Source organism: Jaculus jaculus, chromosome 13 (genome assembly GCF_020740685.1).
Source record: "Jaculus jaculus isolate mJacJac1 chromosome 13, mJacJac1.mat.Y.cur, whole genome shotgun sequence".
Classification (NCBI taxonomy): Eukaryota; Metazoa; Chordata; class Mammalia; order Rodentia; family Dipodidae; genus Jaculus; species Jaculus jaculus.
Window position 1 is genome coordinate 43,536,064 of NC_059114.1, and position 24,206 is coordinate 43,560,269.

At 47.8% G+C, this 24,206-nt stretch overlaps 1 protein-coding gene across 1 annotated transcript; it reads left to right on the forward strand.

Annotated features, from left to right (window-relative positions):
* The first annotated feature begins 7,615 nt into the window (after positions 1-7,615).
* On the forward strand, positions 7,616-23,992 carry Pcdh12 (protocadherin 12). Its single transcript, XM_004664663.2, has 4 exons — positions 7,616-10,800; positions 13,938-14,035; positions 16,565-16,716; positions 22,345-23,992. Exons 1-4 carry the CDS (start codon positions 7,921-7,923, stop codon positions 22,749-22,751), a joined length of 3,537 nt encoding a protein of 1,178 aa, XP_004664720.2. The 5' UTR covers positions 7,616-7,920; the 3' UTR covers positions 22,752-23,992.
* The last annotated feature ends 214 nt before the right edge of the window (positions 23,993-24,206 follow it).

Sequence of the window (24,206 nt, forward strand, 5' to 3'; positions counted from 1 at the left end):
GGCGTGAGTCACACAGCAGGGCAGTGACTACAGATACCAGCAGGCCTTCCGTTAGGGCCTGCACCTGTTTCCCTCCATCCTTGACATCTAATGGGCATCCATAGATGGCTGAGCTCATCCAGTCTTCCCCGGGGCTGCAGCTTCCTTTTAGTGGCCTCCACTCACAGGCCCTTCACACTTAAGAGAACAAGACTGTGGGAAGGAAAGCCTGCTTAACCCTTGGACAAGAAAAAGGTGGTGAGCCTTGCCTAACACAGAATTACCATCTTTTTCATCTTTTACTTTTCTTTCCAGTGTGGGAGATTGAACCCAGAGACTTACACATACTAGACAAGTACTCTACCACTAACCTATTTCTCCAGCTCTTATCACAGATTCTTTTTGCTTACTGGCCATTGTGTTTTGCTCACCATGTAGACTTAAAAGTCTACTGTCATGAGGAAATCTGAAAACTCCATTGTTAAACTTTTTAAGGGAGGTGTCATGCTAAAACAAACAAACAAGTGAGGGAGGGATGGCTTAGTGGTTAAGGTGTTTGTCTGCAAAGCCAAAGGACCCAGGCTCGATTCCCCAGGACCCACGTAAGCCAGATGCACAAGGGTCGCACACGTCTGGAGTTCGTTTGCAGTAGCTGGGGGTCCTGGTGTGCCCATTCTCTCACTCTTTCCCTCTTTCTCTGTCAAAATAAATAAATAAATAAATAAATAAAAATAAATAATTTTTTTTAAAGTGAGCAAAGCATGGTGGTGCACACCTTTAATTCCAGCACTTGGGAGGCAGAGGTAGGAGGACCATGGTGAGTTTGAGGCCGACCTGGGATACACAGTGAGTTCCAGGTCAGCCTGGGATAGAGTGAGACCCTACCTCAGAAAAAGCTATAAATAAGTGATAAACCTGAGAGCTGCTATACTAGGAGTGATAGTGGAGTCCTGACTTGGGTGTACACTAGGTTCTGATCTAAGTGCTGTGTATTAACTAAGCTAAACCTACAGTAATCCTCTAACAGTCACTGTTGTCCTCACCATCATCCTGGTCATCGCCATGCCAATTTTAAAGCTAAGGAAACTGATTACAGAGAAGTTCTGTGAGACAATGATTAGATGGTCAATTATGAAACCAAGCTTTGAACACAGGTAATTGAGTCCCAATGGTATGCTTGGACCAAGTCCACACTTTTCTGAAGAAAGACAATCAGTTGGGTCCATCAGGAGACACAGCTAGATCACCTGGGCAACCAATTTCTTGGGCTGGTACAGGCCAAACACTACCACAGGTCATCTCAGGGTGATATAAAGAGAGACTGCTACAAAGGCTTGAGGTGGCTGACAGGATAAAGTGTATTCTGCGCTTCTGATGCAAGGTAAAATGTGATTTACAATAATAGGCATAGAATGATCATGTTTATACTTGCAACCTGGCATTTTATTATTATTCCCCTGAATAAGAGTGAAAGACTTTTGTAACCCCAAGGTAACACAGCTCTGTAAGGAGGAGAGAGGGTGAGACTTAGCAGCAGCTGCCATCATAAATCAGTGTGTGGCTGTTTCTCTCGCAGCTCCAGGCTCAACTCCTGGCTGTCATAAACTTGTAAAGGGAAGCCCCATGAGAATTTATGTAACTATGGGAAGACTCATTTTCCTTCCTGCAAGAGCCTTTCTAAAGCAAGGAGAGAATTACACTGATTAGATTCCATATGAAGAAAAAAACTCAAACCCTGTGTTTAGAGAAAGGAAAAATGTGGGTCAAGTTGAGCTATTTCCCTTGCCAAAAAAAATTGACCTTGTAAACAGAGAACATGCTGAATTTCACCAAATAAATGAATGATTGGATGATTGAATGATTTAATGACTGTGTGTGATCCAGGCTTCCTCTGGGCTGGCTCTTTCAGTGTGAGAACAGTTCGATCCTAGAGTGACCCAGAAATGCTGAGTACATAACAAGCCCAATCAAATGAGCCAGCTTCTGAATATTCATGTACAGATGATAAGCCCAGTCAATAGGTTTGATTTTTGTGTTTACTGATACATTTTCAAATTCACTGTGTAAACCAAAATTCAGGGGTGGAGAGGACAGGGAAGAAACTTGTGTTGAGAGCATACATTATTCCTGGACAGCACTGTCACATTAAAAAAAATACTTGTACCAGAAAGTATTCACAGTTAATCTGATATTAAGATCCAGCTGGGAACCCTGTATTTTATATGTTAAATCTGGCAATGTATATCTGAGTCTATAAGGCTAGGTAAAGAAGGGGGGCTGAGGACAGACAGTATCTACATACATGCCACACATGGGAGTCAAAAGGAGGGGAAGCCATTGTCTGGAGGGATGGCCTAACGGTTAAGCATTTGCTTGCAAAGCCAAAGGACACGGGTTCGATTTCCCAGGACCCACGTCAGCCAGAGGCACAAGGGGGCACAAGCATCTGGAGTTCATTTACAGTGGCTGGAAGCCCTGGTGCATCCATTCTGTCTCTCTCTCTCCTTCTTTATCTGTCAAATAAATAAATAAATATAAAAAATGTTTAAAATAATTTAAAAATTAAAAAATAAAATAAAGAAGGAGGGGAAGCCAAAGCTGGAGTCCAAGAAGCAGAGGGTTGTGCAAAATATGGAGACAGGAGCAGGTGGCCACAGAGCTCTGGTGAGCACTGACACAGGTGCCAGAGAGAAGGGGCCTAAAGAGTGCTGGGTAAGGGGGAGCGTCAGCTTCTTTGTACAGCAATAGACCCAGTTGTAGAGCTTAACCCTTACGAGACCACTAGTGCTTCTTTTAAAAAGTATTTTATTTATCTACTTCTAATGAATTGCAGACATATGTGCCACCTTGTGCATCTGACTTATGTGGGTACTGGGGAATAGAACCTAGGTCCTGAGACTTTGCAGGCAAATGCCTTAACCTCTAAGCCATCTCTCCAGCTCTGCTGGTGCTTCTGAGAGTCTGATCAGAGTTCCCCATGAGGAAGGGTAGTGGCAGGGTGCACCGTTCTCAGATGGATCAGGAGTCCAAGGCCATCTTGGGCTACATGAAACTTTGTCTCAACACACACACACACACACACACACACACACACACACACACAGAGGCAGAGAAACATAACAGGAATCAAAATCTACAAACTAGAAGTAGTGTTCATCCCCTCTAAAGGTTGGGGTGAGAGATATGTGTATAACTTTTATCAACCCTGGACTCATGTGGTCCAATTTTAGGGCTGTGTTACAATTTTGAAAGCACAAAGTACATCTTGAAAGCCCAATGAATCTTTTTCTTCATGGAGGAGGTCCATACTTTGTAATACATTCCCACTCTCTCTCTCCCTCTTTCTCTCTCTCTGTTGCTCTCAAATAAATAAATAAGAAAAATAAACAACAACAAAAAAGTCCATCTCATCTTCAGTCAGCTTCCTTCCCAGGCTGTCCCTCTAGTGTGGCCTCCTCCATATTTTTCTTTTAGCATCTAGTTTTCATTCTATTGTGTAAACCAACTTAGCCTCTCTTTCAATCAAAATGCCCCAACCTTTCAAACACCACCCAAAATTATCAGAAAGTTGAGGTCATTAAGAAGGAGGGGGAGAGCTGGAGAGATGGCTCAGGGGTGAAAGGCACTTGCTTACAAGGCCTGATGGCCCAGGTTGGATTCCTCAATAACCATGTAAAGCCAGATGCAAAGTGGAACATGCATCTGGAGTTCATTTGCAGTGGCAAGAGGCCATAGCATGCCCATTTCTGCTCCCCCTTTCTCTCTCTCTCTCTCTGCTTGCAAGTCAATAAAAATATTTTAAAGAAAAGGGAGAGGAATAATCGAGTTAGAAATTTCAAAGAAGCCTTGGCAGACTGGGGAAATAAAGGTACAGATTTTCTCTCTGTATGCCCTGGGATTTTAGAAAACTTTCCAAGTGATAACAATGTCTGGCCCCTTTTGAGAACTACCACTTTTTACCCAGACAGAAAGTCTTTTCATTTCTTGAAAAGACCTATATCTTGGCAAGTGTTTCCTTACAAAGTATGTTCTTCTTTCCTCATTGACCCAGAAAGGTGTCAGTTGTAGGAGTTGACAGTTATCACATATCCAATGAAGCTCACTAAGTGCTATGCCAAGAGCAGGGAACACAAAATGGTTAGCTAAGCCCCCGCCCCCCCCCCCAGTAAGATTCTAACTTCAATAAGGTCTTGCTGAGAAAGGAAGGTGGCCTTGAATGGCAGAGTCATCTTCCCAAGAGGAATCACCCTAAAGTGACAATTCTATGCCTCATCAGACCATGCAAGAAGCCTTTCTTTTTTTTAAAAAAAAATTTTTTTTATTTATTTGAGAGAGGGAAAGAGGGAGAGAGAGAAAGAAAGAGAGAGAGAGAAAGAAAGAGAGAATGTGTGTGCCAGGGCCTTCAGCCACTGCAAATGAACTCCAGATGTATGCACCACATTGTGCATCTGGCTTAAGTGGGTCCTGGGGAATAGAACGGAGGTCCTTTGGCTTTGCAGGCAAGCGCCTTAACTACTAAGCCATCTCCCCAGCCCGAGAAGCCTTTCTAAAACTCCAGTTACAACTCCTCTCACCCCTAGTAGCAAAGGTCAGCTGGCCCTTGTAGCCAGGAGGAAAAAATGACTAAATTGGGACCACTTTCCCAGAAGCAGTCACCTGTAAACAGTCTATGCTTTGTTTGACAGCTTTGGAAACTTAAAAGGATAGCTTAGCTTCATACCAATGTCAAGAAAGCAAACACACAGCAGTGATAAAAGTCATATGTGGGCTGGGCGTGGTGGTGTATGCCTTTAATCCCAGCACACAGGAGGTAGAGGTAGGAGAACTGCCATGAGTTCAAGGCCACACTGAGACTACATAGTGAATTCCAGCCCAGTCTGAGCTAGAGTGAGACCCTACCTCGGAAAAAAAAAAAAAAAAAGTCATATGTACAAAGCTGGGCATGGTGGTACACACCTATAATCAGGAGATGGAGGCAGGAGGATCAGGAGTTCAAGATGATCCTCTGCTACATGGACAGTTTGAGGCCAACCTGGGCTACATTCGACCCTCTTTCAAAAAAAAATGTGTAATTCTAATGGAAACTTTCAGGATCTGTGAATCAAGTCCATTTTTCATTTTTGCATCCATGGTCACAGCACACACAAACATGCATGAACACGTCTTTTCAAGAATATAAATAACACAGGGAAAATCATCAACTCCATTTGTTGTCTCTTATAGCCTAGGCTTGTTACATTGCAGAGGACTACCTTGAACTCCTGAACCTCCTATCTCCACCTCTCAAATGCTAAGGATTACAGAGAAGCACCACCGCTCCTGGCTTGGCTTATCTGTTAAGAGATGGTGTTCATAGTCCTGTGTAACTTCTTCAGTGCAGACAGGGCGATGAACCTTGTCTGTCTTGGTGTCTGTCCCTCAGCACCTCTGTGCCTTTTTCTCTCCCTTTGGCCACCAGATGGCATTCTGGAAACATTCCCATCATGGTGTTTTCTGCATCTAAGCCCCCTATAAGATCTCCACAGGCCTCCCTCCCTCCTCTCCTCTACCTTCCAGTCCCTTCTCCAGAGTACGGCTGAAGGGCCTGTCTGGAGGGCAGATCGTCAGGATCTTGGGCAGGTTTCCTAACCATCTTCTCGGTGGCTTGGCTTGTGAGGGTGGCGTAAGATGTCATAGGTAAAGTACCCGGGACAAAGCCTGGCAGGTCGTTGCTGTTCTTATTATCCTGCTTTGAGCCTTTCACAAGCTTCTGGAGTCCTCAGGAAAGTTTCCAATTCTTGGTGTGGGACCCAGGGCCCTCCAACCATCCAAGGACCCCTGTTTTTGGCCTCAGTCCCATCTTCCTCCTTCATATTCTGCCTGTATGGGCGACAGTGAGACTCTACCTCAAAAACAAAACAGGAAAGAAAAGAAAAAAAAAGAACTGAGTTGGATTTCCAGTGTCCACATAAAAGGCTACACATGGTGACACACACCCGTAAAAACAGTGCTAGGGAGGCTGGGAGAGGAAGGTCCCTGGGGCTTGCTGCCAGTCAGTCTAGCCTAGGTAGTGAGCTCCAGGCCGATGAGAGACTGTCTCAAAGGAGGTGGATGGACTCCCTGGGGATGACACCCAAGGTTATCCTCTAGCCTCCACATGCATGCACATACACTTGCACACACACTGCACCTACATGTGAATATACATGCACGCACACAAGCATGCATTCACGCATTAAACTAAAAGGCAGAGGGAAAAGAAATGAGTATACTCTACTGACCCTCAGACACTTTAGACCCAACGTCATGGGTCTCCATGCCAATTGTTCCAACTGGTGTTACCATGTCCAAATGGAACATCTCTGACCCCAAGGACTCAGCTGCAAACACCTGCTATGGGAAGCTCACCTTAGCTCCCACCACCTCAAATGCTTTACAAACCTCTAGAATCAACTTCAAGGTGGCACACAGGCTGAGGGAATGTTGGAAACAACATGCTGAGGAAGAAAATGAGAAACCACAAGGCCACCCAAGCAACCTGCCCCCTCCCCTCACTCTGGGAACGCACCTGTGTGAAGAGGTGAAGGGCTCACCTTAAAGCTCTCGGGTTGAGTTTGGAAACCGCAAAGCGGCTACTGTCCACAAGACTTTCATAAGCAGAAGTGGGGTGAGAAGAATTGGAGGAAGGGAGAGAAAAAGAGATGAAAGGAAGAATGTGTGGGAGAGGGAAATGCAAAGTTTCTGAGACAGAGGAGCAAAGGGTGGGGATTCCCCAAACAAGGACTTGAGCTGGACCAGATACAGAGAACAATGAACCCCAAGGATGGGGCCCGGAAGTAATGGGGGAGGGGCTCTCACAGTCAGGTTGGACAGGTCCTTGTGATTTCTAGAGCACAGGCCATGGGGACCCTCCTGGATCAATGGGACCAAGAATTTTCCCAGGGCCAATGCAAGAGCCCAGGCAGCCACAGGTGGCCTGAGTTGTGCCACCCTCAGAATAATGCCACTGTTTGTGATTCGGGGCCAGGCCTACACCAAGGGCTTTTGTGCACCATTTAATTTCATCTTCACAATTTCCTGCAGACAGGAAGTCTAATCTGCTCCCTATGCCCTTTCTGAAGATGCAGTAATAGAGGCCCAGAGTGGTTAAGTGACTTATCTCAGATGATCCAGCAGAGTTTAAACCCAAACTATTGATATCTGAGTCACAGCAGCTTCCCAAGGAGACAAACAAGGCTCCCAGGCAGGTCAAAGGACAAAGTCAAGACTGAAAGGTCAACAAGTGTAGGAGGAAAAGACAAACAAGAAGGCAGAAGAACAGAGAAAGACAGGAACAAAAAGACATGAGGGAGAGAGGAGTGATGGGGAGCCCAGTGCGCCCAGGAAGAAGGCTATCAGTGAAGAGCAGGTTCTCTGCTAGACACCCGGCTCAGTCCCTCAGCTACTGCCGGCTGCAAGGACAGCACCTTCCCATGGGGCGGTCCCCTGGGGTCCCAGGCCTCATCCTCCTCAGTAGCAAGCCCCTAAGCCTCACAGGAAATGCTCTTTCTCTAATTGGCATTGAAATTCACAGCCCTCCCTTTTCCTGTAGGTGGGGTTTCCATAGGAAAAAGCTGCCTCTCTGTTTCCCCAGCCTAGTAACCATTTGGAAGTCTGATCCCCACATCCTGCCCTACTAGGTCAAGTCTCTCTTGGACCAGAGCTTGACCATCACTGCTGAAGTGGACCAGCTGGTGCTACTGTGGGGGCGTGGGACCTCTCAAGCAATTTATCACTTCTGGGATTACTTCTAACAAAGATGGCCTTGCTTGGGAATCCTGTTTGTTCCAGCATCTTCGATTTATGGGACAAGGTTGTGCCAGAAAGTCTGTGGGCAGGAGAACAGCACTAATCAAGCCATCCAGGAAACACTGGAGGATTTGTCCAGCCTTTGAAGAGCTCTAGTCCGCTCTGGCGGTAAGCATGGTGCCATTTCTGCAACTTCTGCTGGGGCTCTTAGGGCCGGGTGGCTACTTGTTCCTTTCAGGGGATTGTCAGGAGGTGGCTACTCTTACGGTGAAATACCAAGTGACAGAGGAAGTGCCGTCTGGCACTGTGATAGGAACGCTGTCCCTGGAACTGGGCCGGGAAGAGAGGCGTGGGCAGGCCAGGACTGCCTTCCAGATCCTGCAGCTGCCTCCGGAGCTCCCCATTCAGGTGGATGCTGAGGACGGCCTGCTCAGCACCCGTAGGCGGCTAGATCGTGAGCAGCTATGTCGGCAGAGGGATCCCTGCCTGCTGTCCTTTGATGTGCTGGCTACGGGGGATTTGGCTCTAATCCATGTGGAAATCCAGGTACTGGACATCAATGACCACCAGCCACAGTTTCCCAAAGGCGAGCAAGAGCTGGAAATCTCTGAGAGTGCCTCTCTGCACACACGGATCCCCCTGGACAGAGCTCTTGACCCAGACACTGGTCCGAACACCCTGCACTCCTACACTCTGTCTCCCAGTGAGCACTTTGTCCTGGATGTCATTGTGGGGCCTGATGAGACCAAACATGCAGAACTCGTGGTGGTGAAGGAGCTGGACCGGGAAGCCCATTCGTTTTTTGATCTGGTCCTGACTGCCTATGACAGTGGGAATCCCCCCAAGTCAGGTACCAGCTTGGTCAAGGTCAACGTCCTGGATTCCAATGACAATAGTCCTGTGTTTGCTGAGAGTTCACTGGCACTAGAAATCCCCGAAGATGCTTCCCCTGGCACTCTCCTCATAAACCTGACTGCCACAGATCCCGACCAAGGTCCCAACGGGCAGGTGGAGTACTTCCTCAGCAAGCACGTGCCCCCAGAGGTGCTGCACACCTTCAGTGTCGATGCAAAGACAGGTCAGGTCATTCTGCGCCAATCCCTAGACTATGAGAAGACTCCTGCCTATGAGGTGGATGTTCAGGCAAGGGACCTGGGTCCCAATCCCATCCCAGCTCATTGCAAAATTCTCATTAAGGTTCTGGACGTCAACGATAACACTCCAAGCATCCACATCACATGGGCCTCCCAGCCGTCTCTGGTGTCAGAAGCTCTTCCCAAGGATAGCTTCATTGCTCTTGTCGTGGCAAATGACCTGGACTCGGGAAACAATGGACTGGTCCACTGTTGGCTAAATCAAGAGCTGGGCCACTTCCGGCTGAAAAGAACGAATGGCAACACATACATGCTGCTCACCAATGCCACACTGGACAGAGAGCAGTGGCCCCAATACACCTTCATGGTGTTAGCTGAAGACCAAGGACCACAGCCCTTATCAGCCATGAGACAGCTCAGCATTCAGGTCACCGATGCCAATGACAATGCCCCTGTGTTTGAGAAGACCCGGTACGAGGTCTCCACTCGGGAAAATAACCCACCCTCTCTTTACCTCATCACGATCAAAGCTCATGATGCAGACTTGGGTGTTAATGGGAAAGTCTCCTACCGCATCCTGGACTCTCCAGTTTCTCAGTTAGTAGCTATCGATTCAGAAACGGGAGAGGTCACCGCTCAGAGCTCGTTGGACTATGAACAGATGGCCAGCTTTGAGTTCCAGGTGATAGCCGAGGATGCAGGGCAACCCCAGCTTGCATCCAGCATCTCTGTGCGGGTTAACCTCTTGGATGCCAATGACAATGCTCCAGAGGTGATTCAACCTGTGCTCAGTGAAGGCAAAGCCACCCTTTCAGTGCTTGTAAATGCCTCCACAGGCCACCTTCTGGTGCCCATTGAGACTCCCAGTAGCTTGGGTCTAGCAGGTGCTGGTACACCGCTACTGGCCACTCACAGCTCCCAGCCTTTCCTTTTGGCGACCATTGTGGCAAGAGATGCAGACTCAGGAGCAAATGGGGAGCTCCTGTACTACATTAGAAGTGGGAATGATGCCCATCTCTTTGTTCTCAGCCCCCGCCTGGGGCAGCTCTACATCAACATCACCAATGCCAGCAGCCTCATTGGAAGTCAGTGGAAGCTAGAGATAGTGGTAGAGGACCAGGGCAGCCCGCCCTTGCAGACCCGAGCCCTGCTGAGGATCATGTTTGTCACCAGTGTGGACCACTTGAGGGACTCTGCCCACAAGCCTGGGTTCCTGAGCACATCTGTGCTGACCATGATCTGCCTGGCTGTTCTGCTGGCCATCTTTGGGTTGGTCTTGGCTCTGTTTATGTCCCTCTGCCGGACAGAGAAAAAGGACAACAGGGCGTATAACTGTCGTGAAGCCGAGTCCACCTACCGCCACCAGCCCAAGAGGCCCCAGAAACACATTCAGAAGGCAGATATCCATCTGGTACCTGTGCTAAGGGGCCAGATGGATGAGGCGGACGATGTCAGGCCATCTCACAAGGATATGGACAAAGAGGCTATGATACAGACAGGCTGGGACCCCTGCCTGCAGGCCCCCTTCCACCTCACACCAACTCTATACAGGACCTTGCGTAACCAAGGCAACCAGGGAGCACTAACAGAGAATCCAGAGGTGCTGCAGGACACGGTCAGCCTCCTGTTCAATCATCCCAGGCAAAGGAATGCTTCCCGAGAGAACCTGAGCCTTCCAGAGTCCCCTCCTGCCCCTGGACAACCACGTGTGAGGCCCCCAAAAGTGGTCAGCAGCCCCATGGTGGGGCTGGCTGGAAACCGGGGGCGTGAAGAGGCCCCACAGAGCCCTCCAACCTCCTCTGCAACCTTAAGGCGGCAGCGCAATCTCATTGGCAAAGCACCCCCTGAGAAAGAGTCAGGTCCCCACCAGATTCTGCGGAGCCTGGTCCGACTATCTGTGGCGGCCTTTGCAGAACGGAACCCTGTAGAGGAGCTCGCTGTGGATTCTCCTCCTGTCCAGGTACCTGGGGCATGAGAACCAAGAGCATTAGACATACTCACATGCATCTTGGGCTCACCAAGCACAGTGATAACTTTTTCTGAGTGGCACAAGTTGGCTGGGGTTAGTAGATCTTGGCTGTGTGATCCTGAGCAAATTACTGTTGCTGAGCCTCAGTTCCTTTAGCAGTGAGACAGGAAGGACAATAAAAGTGATCTCACTCATAGAGGTGTCTAGAGGATTTGACCAGTTAATTCCCATAAAGTGCTTATTCACACAGCACAGTGAAGGTAGTGATTAGCCTTGAAAGCTTTGTAGCAGGGTTGCTTAGGTTCAAATCTCGGCTCTACCTCTTCCCAGCTGACTTACAGGGGAGTTACTCAACTTCTCTGTGGAAGGTGTCGGTATGAACAGCATCCATTTTCCAAATCTGCATAAAGATAGGGTGAGCTAAGGCTGGTCATGCTTGCACGGCAGTGTCTGGCATGCAACCAGAGCTCAGCAAATGATTGCTGTCACCTCTGCAAAGCACTTCTTCGTCCCTGTTCATCTTCAGCTGCCCTCATCTCATCTGGTCAAGCTCCCTTGTAGCGGCTGCCCTGGGTATCACCGCCCCAGACTCAGGGGCTGTGTTTGACTTACCTGAGAGCCCAGAGCTTACCGGCTGGGCCTATAGAACAGGACAGTGAAAACAATCCAAGTTCAAATTCTAACACAGCCATTTAGAGTGCGTCCTAGGGAAAATCCTTAAACAGCTGAGCCTAATTTTCTTCGTCCATAAGATGGGGACTACCAGGCCAAAATTTTCTGATGACTACTTCCCTGAAGGGCAAGAATTAAATAATAACAAGTGAAAACCTGCCTAGTGACAAAGAATTTAATAGCCATAAACTATCTTTTTAGGGGTGGTGCTTGACCTCATCCCCCCTAAATTCCCTTCTGAGCTCCAGAGAGCTTTCACTGTGCCAGGCTGCCCACCCAAGTCATTCCTGTTTTGCCAGGCCATCAGTTCAGATTTCCAGTGAAGCAAGGCCATAGCTTCCTCCTCCTATCCCTCCTCTGCTTCCCAGGAAGCCACCTGGAGATGGCCCAGCTATTCTCTTAGGATTCTTGCCCTGGGACTCCCTGCAAGCCCAAAGATTGCCCAGAACCAGCCAGCCAGCCACTCATCGATCCATCCATCCAGTGCCTTTTTGGATGAACTCTATAGCAAACACTTCCCTGGCTGCTGGCAGCAGTGGACAGGATAGCAGAGATCAGGTACTCTGGGTGACGCCCCCGGGGCGATGGAAAGAAAGACGTCCATTTGGAATCAACTTGAGGGTAACAGTAAGATGCTGAGTTTTCAAGTCTTTTCAGCAGGACCACACTGGAGTCAGATCTGAGTTCAAGTTCTAGTCCTCTTTGCTTTGTGGCCCTTTGAGCCTCAGGTTTCCCATCCGGAAAGTGAATGAGATGGTGTCTCCTTCCTGAGGCTGACAAAGATCAACTGAGATTAGATGACACCAAGCAATTATTACATGTTTATCACGGGCTTTATTAACAAGTGATTCATATACCTCGGCTCATTTAAATCTCTCAACCATCACAGGACCTAGGTCTGGTTATTATTTGCCTTAATTTTTCTACTAAGGAAACTAGGGCTTAGAATGCGTGATTCCCCAAGGCTGTAAAGATGGGAACTAGAGCAGAAAAAAGTTTAGAATGTGAACCTGAGTCTGACACCAGAGCCTGGGGTCTGTGAAGTGACTGAGGACAATCCCTCAGTACCCGGCCTGGCATGCAGGATATATTTACCTAGGCTCACCTGGGCAAAAGGTAGCAGGAGTTCTAGGCCCAGCAGTGAAGTGAGCTCTACCCTTGGGCAGGCCATGGGACTACGACTCTCTCAAGTCACAGTAAAACCCCAGTCCTGGTCGCCTCCTCTTCCAGTTCTCTGACGTTGGCCCCTCCGAGCCTCTCAGGAGACGAAAGCAGCATCACTAGAAGTAACAACCCAAGCTCCTTGTGTTTGGAGGGGATTTTCAACTTTCTCAAGCCACCTAACTCATGCTGGCAATGCTGTAGCAGAGGCTAGCTCACTTCAGAGATGAGCGATGAGGAAGCTGAGGTCTAAGTAGGTCTCAAAACCTGCCTGATAGTTCACAACAAGCTAATAAGCTTGCACTAGAACTCAGACTCCCACGATGTGGGCTGCTTGCTTCCTCCCCTCAAGGGCCTCAGGGCCCACAGCTGACATGTCACCCACCCCCTGCCCCTTCTCCAGCTCCAGCCTCTCTGAAACACTACCTTTTTTTTTTTTTTTTTTTTGGCTTTTCAGTGCTCCTACCTGAAATCCTCTTCACTCTAAATGCAGACCCTCACTTTCCTGGCTGAACTCAAGACTGAGGCTGGAGAATCCACTGAGCCCAGGAGTTCAAGGCCAGCTTGGACAACATAGGGAGACCCTGTCTCAACACATGAAATGAATACACTTCCTCTGGTACACCCATGCTGTTTCTTCCCTCCTCCAAGTTGGGTTGGGAGCCTCTGCTCGTGCAGATCCAGGGCCTCCCCAGCACTCTCTACTCTTCCCTGCTTTCCTGGCAGATTGTGAGCTCCCTGGGGCAACAAAGGGATCTCCTTCTCTTTCTTACATCCACGACTCTGTGCCTGGCACAAGGAAGCGCTTATAAAATACATGTTCAATGCACGGTGGTGAGTGAGTGGTTACGTGATACCACTTCACCTTCTGTACAATGCAGTCTTACATCTGCTCACACAAATTGGCCAGTGTATGAATTCTCCTAAAAGGAGAAAAATAACTCTTGAAGACAATCCTTATCAAAGTCATGACTTTATGACCAGGAAATGACTTTTTCACCCCTTAAAGTCTACTTGGAGCACATTACTTGTGGGTGTGACTGAAAGGTCCTTATGTTTTCTCCCTCAGACATCCAGGGTCTAGGATGACATGGCTTTGCAGGGAAGCTGTCCTCCACCCAGGTCCCTGTCATACAGTACCATCCCCCCCCATCACCACCCAATCTGATCACACAAACATCTGAAGCTAGAGGAAAGACTATAAAAAGAAAGCAACGGCATTGAGGGAAACATCCGCCGAGGAAGTGTGCTGGGTCGGGATTGTGTGGAGTCAACAGATTTTTCCTGTCTTGTAGCAAATCTCCCAGCTGCTGTCCTTGCTGCATCAGGGCCAATTCCAGCCCAAACCAAACCATCGGGGAAATAAATACTTGGCCAGGCCCGGCGGCGGCAGGTAAGTAGCACGTAGCCCCCACGGTCTTCTGGCCACCACTGGCCACCCTCCCTGAGCACACTGGAGACTAGGGCCCCTGGGTGAATACAGCAGACAGCATCCATCCCCCACCCAGGATGCTCCATCCTAGGGTGGTTGTATTTATAGAATTTACAGGTCCCAGAGCCACTAAGGAAATGACTTCATCCCTGAGCTCTCTCTGTTCTCTCATTATGGAGATGCTGTAAATTGGCTTTCTATCTAACTTTCACCTTTCTTTCTCTTCACCCATAAACATAATGTATAAGGACATTGATATACGAGTGTGGACCTTTGAGCAGTCCTGCACTGACGTAAACTCAAGAGGATAACTAATCCAATTCCTCATTGTACATGAGGAAATTGAGGCTTGGAGTAGTTTTAGCCAATGCAGCTAGATAAATTTGAGGTCAGATAATCTCTCCATTATCCCATCTGTAAAATGGAAGTAAAAATGTAACAGTTGGATAAGAATTTAATGATCAAATGTATGATAAGACCAAAGCCCAGTGCCTGGTACCTATTACCTGCACAAGCTAAATTCTTGTTTTTTTTGGGGGTTTTTTTTTGGTTTTTCAAGGTAGGGTCTCACTATAGCCCAGGCTGACCTGGAATTCACTATGTAGTCTCAGGGTGGGCTCGAACTCACAGTGATCCTCCTACCTCTGCCTCCCAAGTGCTGGGATTAAAGACATGTGCCACCACACCTGGCAATACTAAATCCTTTTTCCCTAGAGTGGCTTTGCTCAAGGTGACATGGAAAGTGAGTGGCAAAGCTGAGACCAGCTCTCGGGGTTGCTGACTCCTGGATCAATGCTCCTGTCCTAATAACTTATAGCTTCTTTTTTGCAAAGACAGTGAGAGGTAGTATAGAGCATGGTTGAGTACTGTAGAGAAGTTCAGATTTTCTTCCTAAAGGTTTGATATCTAAGTCTGCTGAAATAAACTGCCAATAGACAAATTAGCAGGAGAAAAGCCATAATGACTTTTTTTGGTCATTGTTTCATGTGACACAGAAGCTTTCAGATTGTAGACACAAAGACCCATTTTTATGCTCAGATTCAATACAGCAGGGAAAGCTGTATGGAAATATGATTGGGTGTGAGCTAATGGAAATACAGGCTGAAGGGGAAATTCAGCAAGGTCTGTATGTCCAATTTCTTGGCCTCTGTATGCAACACTCCTTCCTTCCGGGTATGGGCAAGGACCCTTTCTGGAATGGAAGTCTTATGACCTGCAATTAAACAAGGAAATTCAGACAATTTCTTTGTGGCCAACTCTTACACAGACAGGTGGGTGGGTGGAGAGGGAAATAACGTGTAATATTTTTGGGTTTTATGCATGGCTTTGGGGAAAAGGAGCCCTGGTTTCTATGATCTGCTTTGGGGGGGGGGGGATTCTAGTGACTGGGACTTGCCTGGGGGATGGGAGCAATGAGGGGTGAGAGGCCAGTGCAGAGGTCAGAGAGAAATTGCTTCAGAGGTCTTCACTTTGGGACATGCTTTTCTGAGTCCTAGAAGCACACGCATTCCAGAGTCACATGGGCCTGCATTTCAGTCCTTGCTTTTTGATTTAATCCACAGGGACCTGAAGCAAGCTGTAGTCTTCACATGTTCTTTTCTCATTTGTAAAATGGGGATGATAACAAGAAAACCCTTTACAGGCCTGAAGGATTCAAGTGAAAGGGTGCCTGGCCTGCAGAGTATGAGGTTAACTCAGGGCCATTGTTCAGTAAACACTAGCTGTTGTCAGCATTGTCCACAACTTGCCACCTCCCCCACTGCTGCTTCCAGCTGAGAGAAATGGCCACAGTGGATGGAGACAACAACTGGAAAGACTCAGGCCTTAGGACCCCACAAGGAGGCTTTTCACTCACTGAGCTGAGGGTCTAGGCTCTTCCCAAGTGACCGGTGGGGTCTCCAAGGGTTCAGTGAGGTAGAGGGGCGAGGGTGGACCCAGCAGGAAGCTGGGGTAGGAGGTGGGAGATCTGAGTAGCTTTAGGATACCCCTTTATCACAGCCTTCCCAGACCTGCTCTTCAGCTCTAAGGGATGACTTAAATAGGGAGGAAGGAACACATAGTCACTCATTTCCAGGGTGTTTATTAAGCACCCACTGTATCCTGAGCACTTGGCAGGAGAACAAGGAACGAGAAAGACAAAAATCGCTGCCTGACTGATACTGAGTGATGACCAGATTGTTTCAAGAAGTATTCTAAATGCTTGCTCTGTCCCGTGGAAGCAAAGTAAATGACAATGCCAATAGTAAATGACACTATGAAAGAACTCATACTCACTTCTGCAGTGTTACATTTCACAGCACCCATGAGGTGTGTTACTTATTACTCCATTTCACCAATGAGGAACCAGGCAACAAGAAGGCTAGGACCACATAATCCAGGCTGGCCCGACTCTAAAAGTCTATTCCCTACATGGATGAATGAATGCTTGCATGAATGGACAAAACCATGTGGGAATTCCTTGCTCAAACTGTTTCCCTCCCTCCCCCACAGGGCTGCCACTCCAGACACAGATGGCCCAGGAGCCAGGCCTAGTGGCCAGGCAGAAACAGACCAGGAAGAAGTGCCCTTAGATTCTGAGGAGGACCTTTCTGTGAAGCGGCTGCTAGAGGAAGAGCTGTCAAGCCTACTGGATCCCCACACAGGTAGGGATTCCCCAATATCTCCCTTGCTGTCTCTGTGACCATGGTCTCCCCATGTGCCCAAGCTCTAGAGTTCTGCACCAGTCCATTTTTGGAGGATTTGTTGGGAGGAACATAGCAATATTTTGCTTCCCTGGAGCCACAAAAAGAACTTTTTAAGCTAATTAGTTAATTGATTTTGGAGTTTTGTTTGTTTTGCTCTTTTTGTGTGTCTCTGTGTGTGGTGTGTGTGTGCATGTGTGTATGTGCATGTTTAGGGAGATGTGTGTGTGGAGGCCAAAGGTCAGTCAGATGTTTTCCATAATTGCTCTCTGTGTGATTTTTAAAAAGAATTATTTATTTGAGAGGAGAGAGAAAGGCATATAGGAAAAATCAGAGAGAGACACACATACACACAGAGACAGAGGAAGAAAGAGCAGGCCTCTGGCCATTGCAAATGAACTCTAGACACATGTGCCACCTTGTGCATCTGGCTTTATGTGGGTACTGGGGAATCAACCTGGGTCCTTTGGCTATGTAGGCAAGTGCTCTAACCACTAAGCTATCTCTCCAGGCCTGATTTTGTTTTTTGGATACAGGGTCTCCTTCCTCTAGCCCAGACTGCCCTGGAGCTCATTATGCAGCCCAAGCTGGCTTTGAACTCTTGGCAGCCCTCCTATCTTATTCTCCCAAGCACCAGGATTGCAGGTGTGAACCATTACGCTCGACTTTCCTTTATTTAAAGGCTAGGTTCTACTTTATTGATTATAAAAATCATTGTTACGAATGGGAAGAAGTTACTGAGCTCTTGGCATGTATGCCAGACACCTGGGAAGCACATTATACACAGTATCTCATTAAAGCCTACAAACAATCCTCTGGGGTGATATTATTAACTGCAATTTAAAGATGAACAAAGCGAGGCTCAGGAAGGTTAAAGAAAAAAAAAAAAAAGCTTGCCCACAGTCACCTAGCTCCTCAGTGAGGAAAGGGAAATGTACACCTGGACAGTCTTAACTTCTAAATCGCTTCACTGCTTCTCTTTGGGGCATTTAAATACCCTTTCACTCTAAACTGAGTCACTCTTTCATGTGCTCATGTCCTAATTGAAGCTAAAGAATTTTTTTGGTAGAAAAAATTAAACTTGGGGTTGGAGATATAATTCAGTGGGTAGAATGTTTGCCTAGCATGCATGTGGCCTGGTTTGTAATTCCTGCACTTATGAGGCATAAGAAGAAGGATTACAAATTCAAGGTCAGGCTGGAGAGATTGCTCAGGGGTTAGGTGAACTTCCTGGGCAAGCATGTGAGCCTGGCGGGGGGTGGGGGGGTCTGAGACCACTAGAGATTGAATCTCCAGTTCCCACTAGACAGCTGGGTGTGGCTGCATGTGCCTGTAATCCCAGTCCTGCTAGGGATCAGAAACCAGAGACTCAGTAAAGAGACTGCAGCTAAAAAACAGACCAGGGAGAAGAGCCATGGAGGAGGGGACACCTAATGATTTGCTCCTGCCCTTGTATGGGAGTGTCCTTCTCCCCCTCCACTGTAGGCAACTGAATGAGGCTTTGCACACACACTGCAAATATAAATTTAAATTAAAAGTTCAAGGTTATCCTCAATATATAGAGTTCAAAGTCACCCTGGGCTACATGAGACCCTGCCTCAAAAGAAAGAAAAACAAAACATTGGTTTTGGGCTGGATGGCTTAGCAGTTAAGCACTTGCCTGTGAAGCCTAAGGACCCCGGTTCGAGGCTCGGTTCCCCAGGTCCCATGTTAGCCAGATGCACAAAGGGGCGCACGCATCTGGAGTTCGTTTGCAGAGGCTGGAAGCCCTGGCGCGCCCATTCTCTCTCTCTCCCTCTATCTGTCTTTCTCTCTGTGTCTGTCACTCTCAAATAAATAAATTAAAAAAAAATACTGTTTAAAAAAAAACAAAACATTGGTTTTGACAATTTAAATCCATAATGTGAACTTATTTAAGACTCTGTCAGCCAGGTCCCCTTCTGTGGCAATTGATCTGCCTCCTTTAGGTGACATACCCACACCTGAACACCGTGCGCTTCTGCAGTTACCTGCTTCTCACGTGCTCCATGCGGCTGTACGGCGCGGCAGGCTGAGCCCTGCCCATGGTGGAGCACCGCGGCCGACACTGACTCAGTGCTTTCTCATGCGCAAGTCCCTGCTCCAAGCACCTCTTGAGGAGATCTAAAGAGAGAGGGACTATTTATTTTGCACATTTCAAAGAGGAAAAAACAAACTGAAGGTCAAGGATGTTTAATAATTTGTCTGAGGCTGTGCAGTGAATGGTTATTAACATAGGCCGTGCGGCTCTAAATTTTATTGCTATGCTGTTCAACTTGGTAGTCCCTGGCCCCATGTGGCTATTTGGATTTAAATGAATTAAAATAAAAAAAGAATAAAATGAAATAATCGGTCCTCAGTCATAACAGCCACATTTCAAGGGCTCAATACCCACATAGGACTAGTAGCTATAGCTATGAATTCTGCCTCCACTGGGCTGGCTCCGATTGGAAGCTGTGGACTCAGTCCCCAAGCAGCCCTTCCTCTCCACATTCCACAGGGCACTGAGTGGGGGACAGGAAGGAAGCAGGGGTGAGAAGACTTTGTTGCCTGCCAGCCTCGAGGGGCTCTTGCACTTCTGATGAACATATCTGAGACTCAGGTCTTGGCAGTCAGATAAAACCCCATCTGAAGATGTGATGGTGACTCACATCTTCTAGGTGCAAGAACTCACCAAATTCGCATCACATGTGTTATTTTATTTTATTGTTTTAAAATTTGTATTTATTTAGAAAGAAAGAGGCAGACAGAGAGAGTGAGTAGGAGCATGCCAGGGCCTCTTGCACTGCAAACTTCAGACACATGTATCGCTTAGTGCTTTAGTGGCTTTACATGGGTACTGGGGAATCGAACCTGGACCATTAGGCTTTGCAAGCAAGCACCTTTAACCACTAAGCCATCTCTCCACACATCAAGTGTTATTTTCTTACCACTTGTGAAAGGAAAAGGAGGCTCAAAGAGGGAAAGTCCCAAGTTCATATTGCCCCTATGTGGTAAAGCTGGAGAATTAAGCCCAAGTGAACCCAAGGCCTTTCCAGTTGTTCTCATATGCCTCAGAGTTCCCATTTTATTCTGAAAGCAACCCTCATACAAGGAAAAGCCTGCTTTTGTACCACCAAGAGTTCCAACTCTTACTGTCTCAGAGCCTCTGGGAGGCAATGCTTACAGACTTCAGAAGTCAAGGGTCAATATTTGTGTTCATTAGTCATTTAACAGACATTCACTATGTTCCAGGCATGAGGCCAGACCCTGCCTCACAGGGTCCAGAATTAAAGACAAGAATTAGGATATAATTCATCAATAGAAAAAAAAATGATTAGCAGTGCTTTAGAATAACTGCTTTCAAGTTGCAAAAATAGTACTTGGTTAATGTAGAAAAATATAGATAAGGGCTGGGGGGATGGCTTAGCAGTTAAGGCCTTTGCCTACAAACCCAAAGGACCTCTGTTCTATTCCCCAGGACCCACATAAGCCAAATGCACAAGGAGGCACATGTGTTTGGAGTTCATTTGCAGTGGTTAGAGACTCTGGTGCACCCCTTCTCTCAATCAAATAAAAATAATTTTTTTTCAATTATTTATTTATTTATTTGAGAGCGACAGACACAGAAAGACAGACAGAGGGAGAGAGAGAGGGAATGGATGCGCCAGGGCTTCCAGCCTCTGCAAACGAACTCCAGACGCATGCGCCCCCTTGTGCATCTGGCTAACGTGGGACCTGGGGAACCGAGCCTCGAACCAGGGTCTTTAGGCTTCACAGGCAAGCACTTAACTGCTAATCCATCTCTCCAGCCCTCAAATAAAAATAATTTAATATAGATAGACAAGCAATAAGAGAATAAATCTCTCCATCCAGGGGTAATTTCAGTTAACAATTTGCCCTATCTCCTTCCAGTGTTGTTTTCCTTCTTCTTCCTCTCCTTCTCCTTCCCCTCCTCCTTTTTTTTTTGGTAGGGTCTCACTCTAGCTCAGGCTTACCTGAAATTCACTATGTAATCTCATGGTGGCCTCAAACTCACAGTGAGCTCTATACAGTGCTCCTGCGTCTACCTTCTGAGTGCTCAAGAGTTGTATGCCACCATGCTCAACCTTTGGAATATTTTATTTAAGAAAGAGAGAGAGAATATGGGTATGCTAGGGCCTTCTATCACTGCAAACAAAGTCCAGATACAGGTACCACCTTGTGCATCTGGCTTTACATGGGTACTGGAGAATTAGACCAAGGCCATCAGGCTTTGCAAATAAATACCTTTAACTGCTGAGCCCTCTCCAACCCTGACATGTTTTCTTTCTTTCTCTCTCTCCCCCCCCCCCCCCACAGGTAGGCTTTTGCTCTATCCCATGCTGACCTGGAATTCACTGTGTAGTCTCATGGTGGCCTTGAACTCACAGTGATCCTCCTACCTCTGCCTCCAAGTGCTGGATTTAAAGGCATGCTACACCACACCCAGCCTCTGGAATAGTTTTTGAGATAGGATTTTCTGTTTAAGAAATATAAAAAGAAGTGTGATGGTGGCACAAGAATCTAGAAGATAAGCTTTTGAAATGTCACCCACCAGGCTATCACTGCCAGAGACCCATTCTTTTTTCAGGACAGCCCTCAGGCTGGCAGTCCTCCCCAGGCTGGCATTCTTTCCCAGCCTGGCTCCAGGCAGTGATTTCCTACAGCTGGAGAGGTGACAGTGTGAGAAGCAGGTGAGGTGGGGGCCAGATGGTGGCAGTGTAGCCACTGGCCGGCCAGGAAATTTCTGAGAAGATTCCCAGACAGGAAGAGCTTGCTTTGCAAACAGTGGGTAGGATGAGAACCCCAGGGGCTTCACAGTCATCAGAGTAGAGTCCCATCCAAGCTGGCTACGTAGAGAACAGGACTTCTTTGAGTCAAGGTCAGTTTCCTCTTTCTTCAAATGGAGAGTAGGCTCTTGACCTCACAGGCCTGTGCAGCTTAAATGACATAATTACACAAATCACTCTACACATAAGCAACTTAATCAATGGTCATTGTGATTATGAATATTAACAGAAGGCAGCAGCAAGCAAAGGACTCCAGCCAGGGCCAAGACAAGGGATTTCCCCCGTGTTCAGTAAAGGGAAGAAGTTGCCCTAGGCCGTGTGGGAATGCGGGGAAGACAATGCCACAAGGAGGAACAATTTTAAGAGAAATACTTCTCTGTCTCTCTCTCTCTCTCTGTTTTGAGGCAGATCTCCTATACAGTAGCTCTGACTGGCCTGGAACTCACAATGTAGACCGGGCTAGCCTCAAACACACTGTGATCCTCCTGCTTCAGCTTCACAACTGCTAGGAATACAGGCATATACCACCATGCCCTACTGAACAGGCTAATTTCTAACTCTCCCACTCTTCCCCACCAAGCTCATCTGGGCACTTCAGTCATCACAGCCTTCCTGCTCAGCCAGCTTCCCTGTCAGGGCCTCTTCCTTCCTGTCCCCCCTCTTGACACCCGTGTGTCCCCTGCCATTTCCCTTCACTCCTTTGTCCGCTACTCTTTCCCTGCCCAGCCCCATCTGCCTTCCCCGAGTCTGGCCCTCACCATGTCCCCTCCTCCCACTGTAGGTCTGGCCCTGGACCGGCTGAGTGTCCCTGACCCCGCGTGGATGGCGAGGCTATCGTTGCCCCTCACCACCAATTACCGAGACAATGTCTCTTCCCCGGATGATGCAGCTCTGGAGGAGCCCAGGACCTTCCAGACATTTGGCAAGGAGGCTGGGCCGGAGCTGAGCCCGAATGGCACACGACTGGCCAGCACTTTCCTCTCGGAGATGAGCTCGCTGTTGGAGATGCTGCTAGAGCAGCGTTCAAGCGTGCCAGTGGAGGCCGCCTCAGAGGCTCTGCGACGTCTGACTGTGTGTGGCAGGACCCTCAGTCTAGACCTGGCCACCAGTGGGGCCTCAGGTTTGGAAGGAGACCCAGGTGGAAAGAAGGGCCTTGAGGGCAGACATGGCTGCAGCAGGAACCTGTGAACCCATCTGTGAGGCCTCTGGATCCAGGAACCAGGTCCCCTGGACGATGTTAGGGAGCCAAACCAGGAGGATCCCAAGAAATGAGCTGGTTTCTAAAATCTTGGAATTCCTCAGCCAGGGGTGGTCCCTTAACTTTAGGGTGACTGATGCTGTCCCCACAGAGAAATCAGAACCCCAGAACTAAGAGCCAACTGACCAGAGCATCCCAAAGTGTACGGCTGGTGAACTTTTTGGAGGAACAGGGACAGGTTGGCTGAGGTGTTTGCTGGCAAAACACATGTGAAGCGTGAAGAATTGGTCCTCTGGCAGAACAGATGCCACTGAATCTCGCATCCCAAGTAGGGGTGGCAGCTTTGTTAGATACTCAAGGTGAAAGCTGGCTCTTGGAGAGCCAGGCAATGCTCTCTGACCTGGGGATGAAGAAAGCACTGTGGTCATTGCCCAGTTTGCACCTGCCCTAGAGAGGATGGAAGAGGACCAGAGTGAGGGTTTATTGTCATGCAAGAAAGGCATGCTGAGCCTGGGCATGAGGGATTGGACATGTTGGGTCACAGAGACAGGTACACAGATGAGGGACATGCATGTCCTTGACTCCATTGTTACCAAATTACTGCTTTTTGGCTGAAAGATTAGCACCTGAAATGCACCATTGTAAATACAGTATTTATATGAGCCAGGCGCCAGGCATTACAATAGGATTTATAATGATTTTCCCACAACCCAGGGAGGGAGAAGTTCTTATCCCCTACTTCACAGACAAGGACATGAGGTTTAGAAAACCACAGTGTCTTTCCAAAGGTCAAGCAAGGAGCAGAGGCAGAGCCAGGATTTAGCCTTAGGCTGGTCCATCACCAAAACCCATGGCCTCAACAGTGGCACTGGACTGCCAGCTAAGGAGTGAAAACATTTCCAAGGTAATAACTTGCAGAGCACCCCTTGGCAAAAGTGTTGAAATGAGTATTTTTCACGCTGCTCAGACCAACATAACTGAACTTACGAGCACTGAGGACCTGATGCAGGCCCTGTCCTTTCTCAGCAACTGGCACTAAAGGGACAGAACTTATCTTAATTGACACCTCTCCCCTCACATCCAGTTGGCCACACCTTTCTCTACCATAGGAAATTCAAGCTCCAGAGGATGTGAATGGAGACTATGAAATCCATACTGACAGCAGCCAACCTTCCCCAGGGTGGGAGAGTAAAGAAATAGTCAATATTTTCCCCAAGGCTTAAGTTGGTTTTTTTTTTTTTTTTTTTTTTTTTTTTGGTTTTTCGAGGTAGGGTCTCACTCTAGCCCAGGCTGACCTGGAATTCACTATGGAGTCTCAGGGTAGCCTCAAACTCATGGTGATCCTCCTACCTCTACCTCACAAGTGCTGGGATTAAAAGTGTGCGCCACCACACCCAGCTTGAAGGCTTAGTTTTTGAATGTTCCTAGAAACTTCCAAACAGTCA